This window comes from Arvicanthis niloticus, chromosome 3 (assembly GCF_011762505.2).
Source record: "Arvicanthis niloticus isolate mArvNil1 chromosome 3, mArvNil1.pat.X, whole genome shotgun sequence".
Taxonomy (NCBI): Eukaryota; Metazoa; Chordata; class Mammalia; order Rodentia; family Muridae; genus Arvicanthis; species Arvicanthis niloticus.
In genome coordinates this window covers 42,205,305-42,218,375 of record NC_047660.1, presented here as the reverse complement: position 1 = coordinate 42,218,375, position 13,071 = coordinate 42,205,305, and the positions used below count along the sequence as shown (strand labels likewise).

Below are 13,071 nucleotides of genomic sequence, written 5' to 3'. Positions count from 1 at the left end.
TAATCTACCTACCTACCTACCTACCTACCTACCTACCTACCTACCTACCTATTTATTTTTGATAGAGTGTCATACTATGAAATAAATAGCATAGAATAGCCTACTGAGCACTGGGATGAAGAACCTGTAACAGCATCATGCCTGGTATTTGTTATGAGAAAATTTGTTATGAGAAAATAGTCAGAGATGCTGTCTTAGTTAGGGTTTTACTGCTGTGAATAGATGCCATGACTAAGGCAAGTCTTATAAAAGACAACATAAACTTGGGACTGGCTTCAAAGACAGCTAAGGTTCTAAGGTTCAGTCCATTATCAACAAGGCAGGAGCATGGGAGCATCCAGGCAGACAGGGTGCAGGGGGAGCTGAGAGCTCTACATCTTCATCTGAAGGCTGCTAGCAGAATACTGGCTCTCAGGAAGCTAGGATGAGAGACTCAAAGCTCACTCCCACAGTGACACACCTACTCCAACAGGGCCACATGTGCTCCAACAGGGTCACACCTACTAATAGTGCCCCTCCCTGGACCAAACATATATAAACCATCACAGATGCCCACAAGAAGTATGCACACATTTATTTTTCTAATGATTAATGAAAATTTGAAATGATTTGTACCCTGGTAGAAGGCTGGAAGATCCTGGAAGTCCATATGGTAGTTGCCAGCATATTTTAATGGCAGTACTATGTTCACATTTGTGAAAATGAAAATACAGATTAAAAATAGAATGCAGACAGATTTTTTTAAACCCACCTCCTGTTACTGCACATTGTGTAGATTGCTTCCTTGCCCCAGCCTTGTGTGTTGTGTTTGATGGTGCTGGTATTTGCCTTCTGACTTTCTGTTAGGATCAAATGAGAGGAAACATGTCAAGAGTTGATCCTAATGCCTGGCACACACTAAGTCTGGTAATGTGACCCAGGGTGATAAGCAGTAATCTGTTGTGCCTTTAATCAGGAAGAAAACACAGGGACTTGTTAAAGGGACGTATCTCTGGGTGGGGAGTTTTCTAATTGTTTTCCTTTATACTTTTGTAGTTTCTTAAGTTCTCTACTGTAATCACACTTTCAGCAAAAGAAAAGCTTTTCTTCTTTGTTTTTTTGTTTGTTTTGTTTTTGTTTGTTTGTATTTTATTTTTTAAAGAGAGTTGAGAGTTGATGTGAAATGTTTCTAGGTGAAAGACAAAATGGTGAAATCAAAGACGGTGGATCTGGACTCCATTTGTTAATGTTGACACCAAACAATAGCACTAGTTAAGGGGAACTCGGTCATACTGTGTATCATTTTCCATAAGAGTTCCGGATCACTGTATCATTTTCTTGACTCTCCCATTTCAACCCCCAGCGTTTATTTCCTTATATTTGGTTGGGTGCCTCTATCTTTCCCAGAGTCCTTTAACCTTTTCTGTCATTCTTGCTGTCCAAGGTCATCTCTGTCCTTCAGCTGGGGTACCCCTTCTGGTAGGGAGCCTCGGAACCAGGTCCCCATAGACTCTTCCATTCCTTCAAAGTCTTTCGCAGCAAATATTCAAAGGCAGCACTTCTTTCCTGTCCTGGTCTCGGCCCTTCTGCTTCCACTGTGCTTTGCCTCCAGTTGAGCTGAGAGAACATTCTCTCCTGGGAGAAATTTATCCCACCAGGCGACGGCACTTAAATGTTTACATGAAGCAGTCAGGCTGAACCGTGTCTGTACACGCCACAGTCAGAATCGGACATGATTTCAAAACCGCCCTATCTTCATTTTCAATTAGTGCACTCCGGAGTTGCTTGGGAACGGGTCTTTTGCTCTAGCCTCATCCCTTCTCAAAGCTTCCAAAGCTTTGTACACACTTGAATGTGGTACCAGGGCTCCTTTGATAGTGCAGGACGCTGAAAAATATTAGCGGCCCAGAGCTGATCTTATCTCTATCAGGAAATGCCCTCCCTAAGTCCTGCAGAAGACTGGGTTCCCAGTACGAATCCCTGGAGGTGTGTTGCAGCTGTCCAGTATACCATGCTTAGCCAGATGGTCCTTTGTTTGCAAGGGATTCCTCACAGGTAATAGGCTACCAGACCAGGGCTTACACTTTCCACTCTGGACACCTCATGGTGGTGTCTTCCCATTTCCTAGAAGTACTCTCTTTGCCTGGAGCATTCCATGCCTGGAGAAGATCCAGCCGCTCTTCTTGGAGAGCCTTTATGGATATAATTAAAAGCACTGAATATTCACTTCTCATGTTTGCCTGTCTTGCTTCGTCTTTCCGTGCTATTGTTGGGACTTATGTTCAACAGTGCAATTCTTTTTGCTTCTTTTCCTGGTCCTTTCTGGGTTGGCTTCCATTTTAAAAGACTGTTTCCTTTAGGGAAGAGCTACACTGAACTTGCATTTGCACAAATCCAGGTATCTGGGGAGAGGCTGGTACCTAACATATATACACTGAGTGAGCCAAGAGTTGAGAGTCTGGTGTGTTGGGCATCATAACATCTTTGCTTTTCTTTGTGTTACAGTCTCAGTCACTGGGACCAGAATAATTTATTTTGTATGTATCCAACTAGATGTTGCCCTTTCATGAGAGAACCCAAAAAGATGAGCTACAGATATGCTTATGAGGCATGCAGACATATCTTCGGTGGCTGTCAGTTCAGCAGAACAAATTAATTAGTTAAAATTATCTTTCTTGGTACCAAAGAAAAATTGGCCTCTCTTTGGAATACACTGTGCTGATGATCAGAAAATAATCCTGACAGCAGTGGTACCAGCCACTCCCTCCCCTTCTGCCATCTGGAGCTATATTCTTGCATGGTGATGGTGCATCAGCTCCCTGTCCCCACTTCCCACCAGGTCCTTCCTCACCCCCATCTTTGCCTCTGCAAGAAGATAGACATGTTACCGACTTTCCTGCTTCCTTCTCCCTTTCAGTTCTAAGTTTCCTAATATACTCATTTCCTGTTTTATTACCTCTAAAGGTTAAAAACTATATTAGAATCCTTTTTTTAATTATTTGCTTATTTTAATATATTTTAATTAAAGTGGAATTACATCTTTAAACAAAGAAAAAGTTAAGAAAGCAGAAGTGGCCTTTTGCAGGAGTTAAAAATCCCCACAGTTGGTATAAGGAAGTAATATGTGCATAGATAGATCATAAAACCCAAAGTGTATCAGATATTAAAGTTTTCTTTATCTATCTACCATCCAAATCCTCTACCAATAGCAATGAACATTTTCTTGCATTTTTACAAGATATTTTAAGTATGATATATGCAAGCATTCCCACCACTCACATGGTAGCTCACAGCTGTCTGCTGCAACTCCAGTTCCAAGGACTCCAGCACATTTTTCTGACCACCACAGGTGCCAGATACACACACGGCAATATACATACATACATATATATGTATATATATATGCATACAAAATGCTCATGCAAATAAAATTTAAAAAATCTAAACATTAAAATGGTTAGTGTTTAATATAATTTCTATTTTATGTATGGATATTAAGAAAGCTGCTCTTGGCTTTTATTTTTATGTTTTTGTGTTTTATATATGTGTGTTATATGTATATGTATATGAATGCATGAATATGTATTATGTATGCCTATGTGCACAGACATTTACATGTATTATAGATACACATGCAGTGTGTGTATATGTGCATATTCATAGAGGTTGATGATGAACATCTTCCCTGATCACTTTAGTACTTTAATTACTTGAGGTAGGGTCTCTCACTGAACTTAGGAGCCACCACTGCCCTGGGCCTTTAGATGCTGGGATTACAGGTGGGCTACTATGTCCATCCAGTTTTTATGTGAATTTTTATCCTTCCATGGTAAGGGCTTTATGCACCCCAGTCTCTGGTCTGGCTTTTTATCAATCAATGTATCTTATAGCTCTCCCCCTCCCAAGCTGTATCTTAATTCTCTGAAACAGTTTCATAGAATTCCATTATGTGGACGATCTACCTTATTTATTGCTCCTCATTGATAGACATTAAGAGTTGCTCCTTAACAGTAAATTTTGGACACAGCTAGAAACATCTGTATCCACATATCCATATCCTCAAACCCTTTTTACAAAGGACAGGTATATTTTATTTCTTAGTGATTACTGCTATATTGTGCTCCAGAAACGAAATTTTGGTCTACCAAATCGAATGTCCCTGATTCTCTGTCAGAGTTTTCTGAATTTTGTCAATATGGTGGAAACATTTTATCTCATTGTTTTGATTCCTATTTCTCTGAGTAAAGATGAGAACAGCCTTCAGCTGACAGGAAGCTCTGACTTTTTCTGTGCACCGTCTGCCTTCTCCAAGGTGCTCCCTTTTCCTTGCTGGTTGATGTAAGTCTTCAGGTGTTTTCTCGGGCCTCAGCCTAAAACACTCATCAAAGCCACAGTGCCTCAGATCACTTTTAATATCCTCTGCATACAATTGGACTGCATACTACTCTCACTTGGCCACAAGCTTTCTCTAGAATAGGAACTGTGATAGAGCCAGGAGCTCATCTGCCGTGTGTTCCACTGCAGAACCATCAAATCCATCTGAGCCCAGCTCACCTCCAGGCCCTCAAATAGTTGGTTCAGTGAATGAACAGAACACATCAAATTAGCTCTCAAGTATTTATTTGTTCTTATTTTACTTATTTTAAACCTAGCTTATGGTATTTTATCCAAATAGGAGTTACTGATCTCCAGCCAGCTGAATTTATCAATGTTCTCCTTGTATGACTTTCTTTGCTATGTTTATAAATTTACCCATACCTCCTTTGAAAATGTTTGTGATTTCATGTTTTTAGGCTCAAATCTTTTAGACTTCTGTACAGTTTATTTGTATTTATTAAGTGACTGACGGACCTAGTTTTGATTGTTCTCTTAGTAGCTGTTCAGTCCATCATTCAACTGTCCCAGGGAGAGGCACAGCACAAGTCTACCATGACCACATTTCCACACACATTGGGTTTCTTGCCAGACATCACCAAGTTTCAGGGTACATTTTAATGTCTAATAGATTTAGATCTTTCTCATTTATTTTTTTTTTCACTTTTTTTGGTGGCTGTGATTACAGTCTTGGAGTTTTTTTTCCCCTAATAAGCTCCTCAACAATTTTGCTTATATCTGGTCTCTTTCTTCTCATTTCCTGCATAAATAGACAAAACATGATCTTTTTTTGATAGTGTAAGTTTACAAGAACAACAGCAGCAGCAGCAACAACAAAAATAGATAAGGGGATTACAGCCAAAAGGGAAGGAAAAATGTCATATTTATTTATTTATTTATTTACTTACTTTTTTTTTTTTTAGGTGTGACTCAACCTAGAATCTCAGACATGTGAGGGTCACACTTCAAAATTCTTAGCAAAAATTTTGTAGCTGGAGAGTAGACGGCAAATGATAACTGACCGAGCAAAACAGAAGAAAGCAGAACTCATACGAAAGGAGAGGCAAGACAGGAACTGATTAAAGTGCAGGGCATGGAGGCACATGGCAGCTCCAGAGGCTGGAGTTAAAAGACACCTAGTTATACAGTGCAAAGTGGTCACCACTGAGATCAGAGGCACAAGTGGCACTAGACAGACTCAGCAGGTGGTATTCACACATTCATAGATATGTAGACAACAATGGCAGTCTGGGGATCTGAGAAGGGGAGCAAGGAGCTGTCAGAGAAAGGGACATGGCAGGTGTGGAGTGAAGAATGGAGGGAGAAGTGATGCGGTTAGATTGTAATTAAAATTTAAAATTGTAAACAAAACTAACAGAAGGGGATGAACTGGAAACCTTAATGAGGAGCCCCAGGAGCCCTGATTCTCCCTGTTGCCACACCAAATGTCGAGAGAAGGGTTTAAGAACGCTAGTGGGCTGTATGTGGAGGAAGGCGAGTGGGTTGTACATGGAGGAACACAAGTTGGCTGTACGTGGAGGGGTGTGGGGATCGGTGTGAGGATAGTTATACATACATAAATTTAATTTCATAATAGGAAATAAAGTGGATATAAGAAAAATTCATGAGTAGAATATGAAGACTTTTCATGGAGATAATTTAAACAGTAACACAGACACAAGAAGAGTTGAATTGGGTACAGAGACAAAGGAAGGGGCCACAGCTGGTGGGCTTCAGAATAAGCCTGGGAAGTGCTAGTAAACAGGTCTTAATAGGTAGCCTAGGCTAGCCTCAAACTTAAGTCTCAGGCCACAACCTTCCAAGGGCTAAAGGCACAGCCTGTACCTTTACTTTACTATACTTGGCTAATTGACAGAGTGTTAAACTGTGTGTGTTTGTATGTGTGTATGTGTATGTGTGTGTGTGTGTGTGTGTGTGTGTGTGTGTGTGTGTGTGTGTATTAAAGTCATAAAGCAGAAGGGAAAGGATAATGTTCAGGGGTCAAACACCCACATATCTATGACCTTGGCTTTGGTCTCCAGGAGAAAAATGTGTGATTAAAAGATTAAAAGAAATAGAGACTTTATGTCATTGTGGGAAAGTGAGGACTCCAGCACTAGACCTGGCAGCCAGGTTCTTGGGAAGTGTTGAATGGGTAAATAGTATGCATATTTTTGTAAAAAAAAATCTTAATTTTCACTTACTAGCACTGTGTTGAGAGTGAGGATGAGCCAGTGTTCTGTAGAGTCTGGGAAGCAATAGATTTAGAGTACTGTATAAGAAACAAGTGAGCTTTTTATTTTTTTATTTATTTTTTATTTTGAGATGACCTTCGAATGAAGTTTAAAAGAAAAAGTCAATATGAACTTTCAGTTTATTTTAGGCTTTCCCCCAGGAAATGTGGTGGTTCTAAAGCACGAGCCAGGAGCATGACCATTCCTTGGCATGCAAGTATCATGACATGACAGTACAGTACCTATCAGAAAAATATTTTTAGCTCTAGGGCTGGCTTGTACTTGGGCCGAGAAGTTTTCTTTCTTCTGCTTTTGTCTGTCTTTGAGAATAAGATTAAAACTTGGTCTGCCTAAAGGTAGATGACGGGTATTCAGGAAATCCTGGCACTTAGTTTTCCCTGTGGTATAAGCCTATAATGGAGTGTCTGTGTCTGCAATAAGTTAGTCCTTCCAAGAAGACAATCAAATGTTAGAAACTAGAGACTCACAGTTATGTGATGTAGCTGAAACTGAGAACCCCTAGGGAGCCTAAAGTTCTGGTAGCAGGAGAAACAACTGTAAAAAAAAAAATAGATGTAACTGGTCAATATTATGGGAGAACTTATTCTCTGGTAAAGGCCAAGAACTCTTTACCAACAGAATTACACTGCAAAATTGAGTTCAATATTTACTTTTAAGTTGCAATGGCTTTTTACTAGTAAAGAAAGGTTACAAAAAATACTAAGAAATGTTATTGTGTGATATTCTTAAAGGAACTAATTTGATTTGTTTTTCTTTGTAAGACACAGATGAGTTTGAGTCACATTGTGTTTTCTTCTCTGCATTTTGTACACCTTGGTCTAATTTCTTGACCATACACATTGGCTTTTTAATCTGACAATTTTACACTTACAGAGCTATTCTGTTAGACTAAGCTGCAATTATTTTTGCTACCTACTTATTGAAGGAAAATAATTTCATGTCCAAATAGATTTAAGTGGAAGTTTCAAAAGTGAAATGTTGCACCAGCTAAGGTTAAATGTGTAATTGATTTGGGTGCCTTCTGTACAACCGTGTTAATTGAAAACCATATCTTAAAACTTTTATTGTTCCTAGAATAAATTACTGGAAACTAAAGGACAGCACCAAGAGGAAGAAAGAGCCCAAATCCATCAAGCTGAGCACTGGAGGTATAACTAGCTAATAAAATGAGCATCCTTGGTAAAATCAATTACTTATAAAGTTGTGCAGCATTTTGGGAAAACATTAGAGCAACATTAAATAATGTTCTGGACTCCAAATCACCCCTAAATCTTTGTTACTGCATTTCAGTGCATGTTATATGCCAACTGCGGCATATCTATACGTATATTCACCTGTATACATACATATGTACATGCACACAGAATATCCAGACATCCTGGATTAAGGACATTCAGGCTTATATGAGAAGGCTGAGTCATAGGGTTGGATAGATGAGTCACTGGTTAAGAGCACTTCCTACTTTTGCAGAGGACTCAAGTTGAATTATCATTGCCCACATCCAGCAATGCTATTTCCTGTAATACCTGTTCCAAGGACCCTGACCCCTCACTGGCTTCCATGGGCATCTGTACTCATGTGAGCATGCATGCGCTAGTTTAAAGAAAGAATATATATAGATAGATAGATAGATAGATAGATAGATAGATAGATAGAGATATATAGATATACAGATATATATATTCCTAAATATAGTCTGCCTAATTGTATAATGTTACTTGTATGTATGTTTTTAGGGCTCAGCATTAGGTATTAGATAACCATTTGGCATGATCTTCCCTGGAAAGACTGTTTCTCCCAATCTCAGTATTCCTTGGTTGCTTGTAGTTCTTTGTGTAGGGGAGAGGCCTCTTGGACTTTTCTCCATGCACTTTGGCATCCTATTGGGATCGTCCTTAGTCAGCTCATGTTTGGACGGTCATGTTGATGACTGTGATGTGGGTGTAACTTCTGACACTGGTAACCTACACAGTCTCACAGCAAACACGCTGATGTCAGTTGTATTTCGAGACTCAACATAAATGTTGGAACATTGCTAATGACACAATATAGACTGTCTCTATTATGAGAGGTTCTTCCTGGGAGGCACCTGGGGGGAGCATCTTCTAAGATACAAATGTAAAGGCTTTCATGACTTAAGGAAGCATATTCTCTTTGCAAGTGGATGACTTACATATTCAACTTATCCCATCACTGAAGTATGGGTTTTATTTAATTTTATTTGCTTATTTGTATGTTTAAGGATATTTTTCTTGCATGTACATGCTCAGTACCTGAAAAGACCAGAAGAGGGCATTGAATCTCCTGGGACTGGAGTTACAGATAGTTATGATGTACCATATGGGTGCTAGAACTCAAACCTGGGTCCTCTGAAAAAACAGCCAGGGCTCTTGACTGTTGGGTCATCTTCCCACTGAAGTCTATTTGTGAAATGTAATGATTCCATTTTGTAAATGGGGGACTTTGAAGGATGTGCAGTGGATGTTTCAGTTATGAGGATCTACTAACTGCTGGTGGGTGCTGATGTCCTCTGTGTAGCCTATGCTGCTTCTGTGGTTATCACAACATGCTTTTAAAATGGTAAATGTGAGTTTACATGTTTTACTCTGATTCAGGAAAACATCAAAACCTTACAACATTGGTTAGATCATTTTGTTTGATAAGCTGAGCAGAGGAAGAGACCTACTCATAAACCAGCCTGGGAATTATCTACTGATTTTTATTGGTTTTGTTTACTTTCTCTTTAAAAGACTTTTGGTTAGAAAAGTACTGATATTGTTTTTATAGATAGAGTAGTTACTACTATTATTTCTCTATATTAATTATATCAAAAAAGCCTTAAGCATCTTAGAGATAGCAATATGTCACATTAATAGTCCCATTGCTAATAAATTAATCTTTGATGGGTGCCAACTAAAAGTAAAAGTATTTGGTTAGAGGTGGTGGAAAGGGCTGCTTTATTTGTTACAGGAATCTTGGCCATCATTCTTTAAATTTGTTGTTTATACCGCAAAATACATAAATATTGGTGGGACTTGTTTATTGTTTGTACTTAGTTTTCTCTCCTATTGATTTTGGTGGCACATAGATCCAAATTAAACCCACCAGGAAATCTCTCTAAATAATAAACTCCGGTAATCAACATTGAAACAACTAATCAAGCCTCTAGACACAAATTTTATGTTCTTGATCAATTTTTCAAAAGAGCTTGCATTTGTATTGCCTTAAAGTTTATAGAGTGCATTCCCATGGTATCCTGAGATAACATCCAATAGCCTCTCAATGAGCAGAAATAATGTTGTCTCTTCTAGGAGCAGTGTTACAAGCTCAGTAGGGTGTGCATAAGGTATGTCAGCTAGGCGTACCCTGTGGGCATGTGTTCACTGGAGTTCAAAAGGCAGTAAGCTTTCTCCTAGTTAGAAGTTGACATAGAAGAGCACTCAACCCTGAATTTATGATAGAAAACTTGTGGGATTCTGTGCAAATTTTTCAAGGAGTCCTGCAATGAGCATACGACTGTCCCTGCCCCTGAACCTGCCCCTGCCCTTGAATCTGCCCCTGTGTAACTATTTGAACAAAAGAAGCACTTACAAACCCCACAGAAAGATGACAGAGCAGTGGTTCAAAGGCTTGAATGAATCCAGGCTGTAAGGTGAATGATAGCATGAACCCTACTGATTTATTAAAAACTCAAACCATCTCTAAGTAATAGTTCTTAATCCAAATTAACCCTCAGGAAAAAACCCAGAGCACAAGTTTGGTAGCAAGAAAATTCATATAGCCTCAAATCAGTCCAAAAAAATGTAATAGAAACCATTTCCCGCCTACTTGGATTCATGTTGGAGTTGGAGAGAAACCAGCCGTGACTGCCTTTGTCTTTGCTTGACCCATTTTACATTAGACAAGCCAGCGGAGGATCTTGCTAAAGCACCCTGGAGGGCTCAGTTTCATTTCCTCTTAGCTGAGTTTGTGAGTGAACCTGTTACCTTGCCTTAGGAAAAGCCAGTCCGAGCAGTTGACACTGGGCTATGTGCATTTTGTGCACCGTATCAGTGGGCTTTTCATGACCCAGCTTCTGTCCACAGCAGTGGTTACAGGAGCATGTGCCTAAAAGCCTCATTCACTCAGTGAGTACATTATCAGGTCACACTCTGCCAAGGCACACTTCCTCCAACAAGGTCACTGTCCTAAGCAATGAAGTGAATCAGCCCCAGCCACATGCAAATTATAGCCTGCAAGACAGAAACCAAAGTCAACAGTGAAACTGTGAGACTTCAAAATTTTGGTGACTACCATGAGGATGATATCATAGAGTGGACACCTGGAGGCATAGGTGACCAAAGGCCTCACACACACACAGCTCAGTGACAAGTTCTCTGTGTGAAGAACCAGTCTCACAGGACTCAGAGGTAGAAGACACTACTAGAATGGCCCCAGGTCAGCAAGACAGCAGGTGCAAAGGCTCTGTTGTGGAAATGAGCTTTATCCCAAAGTTTAAACTTATTTTGGATGAAGATTAGAGTATGGAAGCCAGCAGGAGAGGTGGGAAGGATGAAATATGAGATTGCATAAAATAGTGCCTCTTCCCAGGCCAGTGAGAAGCAAACTATGGGAGAGCTTTCAGCAGAAGAAAGGTGTATCGGTTACTGTTCTAGTGCTATGAAGAAACTCTATGACCATGGCAACTTTTATAAAGGAAAACGTTTAATTGGGACTGCCTTATACTTTCAGAGGTTCAGTCCATTATTATACCAGGAAAAAGGATGGCATGCAAGCAGACATGGGTCTGGAGAAGGATTTGAGAGCTACATCTTGGTCTGAAGGCAGAGAGAGGGACACTGGGCTTGGCATGGGCTTTTAAACCCTCAAAGCCCACCCTGAAAAACACACTGCCTCCAAGGTCATCTCTCTCTTTTATTTTATTTTTAATTTTTTAAAATTTATTTTTATTGGATATTATATTTACATTTTAGATTTTATCCCTTAACCCTGTTTCCCCCCACCACCCAGGAACCTCCTATCCCATCCCCCCCCCTGCTCATGCTTCTATAAGGATGTGCCCCCACCTACCCCACCACTCCCACCTCCCCACCCTCAGATTCCCCACCCACACACACTAGGTGTTCATCCTTCATGGGACCAAGAATCTCCTCTCCCACCTATGCCCAACAAGGCCATCCTCCCCTTCATGTACAGATGGAGTCATGGGTCCCTCCCTATGTGCTCCCAGGCTGGTGGTTTAGACCTAGGGGAGCTCTGGTTGATTGGTATTGTTGCTCTCCTCATGGGGCCACAAACCCTTTCTGCTCCTTTAGTCTTCTCTCTAATGTCTCCATTAGGAAACTCTTGATCAGATCAGTGGTTAGCGGTGAGCATCAGCCTCTGAATGTGTCAGCCTTTGGCAGACCTCTAAGGAGACAGCTATATCCGGCTCTTGTCAGCATGTACTTCCTGCCATCCATATCAGTGTCTACCTGTGGTGACTGTACCTGGGATGGATACCCAGGTGGAATGGTCTCAAGATGGCCCCTCCTTCAGTTTCTGTCCTACACTTTGTTTCTGTTGAGGCCTAAGCTGGCCCACTTTGGGCGGCCAAAAAATGTTGAGAGCCGCACTAGCCCCACGTTCGGGCGGCCAAAAATGTCACGGCCCAAGCAAAATGTTGAGGCCCGGGCTGCCCTGCGTTTGGCGGCCACTGTATCCCGGTCCAAGCTGCCGCTCCAGTCCAAGGGTCGGGGTTCAGCAAGAGAGAGGGTGAGGGCAGACTCGAAGAATGGAGACCAGACAGAGTGTGTTTCAATCCCTTTTATTCTTCAGTCTCTCTCCCTCTAAGTGTCTCCTAAAAGTGTCTGATTCTCTACCGTCTGCCTCTGCCTTTTATATGTCTCACTTCTAAGCCATGCCTTTTGGTCACACCTTTAATCATGCCCTTAGGTCTTGTCTCTAAATCTGATCTCTACACTTCTAAGTCATACTCTTAAATAACACACCTTTAATCTCACACACCCAAGGTATCTAAACCAAGATTATCGGAGTGTGCTCAGCTGTTGTAGGCTATTGTAATCCAAGTCTCATGTCAGGGTATATGGCTCAAGATGGCTGCAAAGCTGATAGCCGCTTTCTGCTAAAAGTCGGCCCCCAACATGTTTCCATATTTGTTCACTTGAGTATTTTTGTTACTCATTCTAAGTAGAACTGAGGCTTCCACACTTGGTCTTCCTTCTTCATGAGCTTCATGTGGTCTGTGAGTTGAGTCTTGGCTATTTCAAGCTTTTGGGTTAACATCTGCTTATCAGTGAGTAAATACCATGTGTGCTCTCTTGTGATTGAGTTACCTCACTCAGGATGATAGTTTCTAGTTCCATCCATTTACCTAAGAATTTCTCGAATTCATTATTTTTAATGGCTGAGTAATACTCCATTGTGTAAATGTATCACATTTTTTTTGTATCCATTCCTCTGT

General features: G+C 40.6%; 1 protein-coding gene across 4 annotated transcripts in view; it reads left to right on the top strand.

Annotated features, from left to right (window-relative positions):
- The window catches only part of Epsti1 (epithelial stromal interaction 1), a 98,265-nt gene that overhangs the window by 72,875 nt on the left and 12,319 nt on the right, over window positions 1-13,071 (top strand). For 3 of the 4 annotated variants that reach the window (XM_034498220.2, XM_076930691.1, XM_034498217.2), the window contains one exon: window positions 7,683-7,756. The exons of the other annotated variant lie outside the window; for it this stretch is intronic. In XM_034498220.2, coding sequence (XP_034354111.1) covers window positions 7,683-7,756 — 74 coding nt within the window. The remainder of the gene's footprint in view (window positions 1-7,682; window positions 7,757-13,071) is intronic. 4 annotated transcript variants of the gene reach the window in all.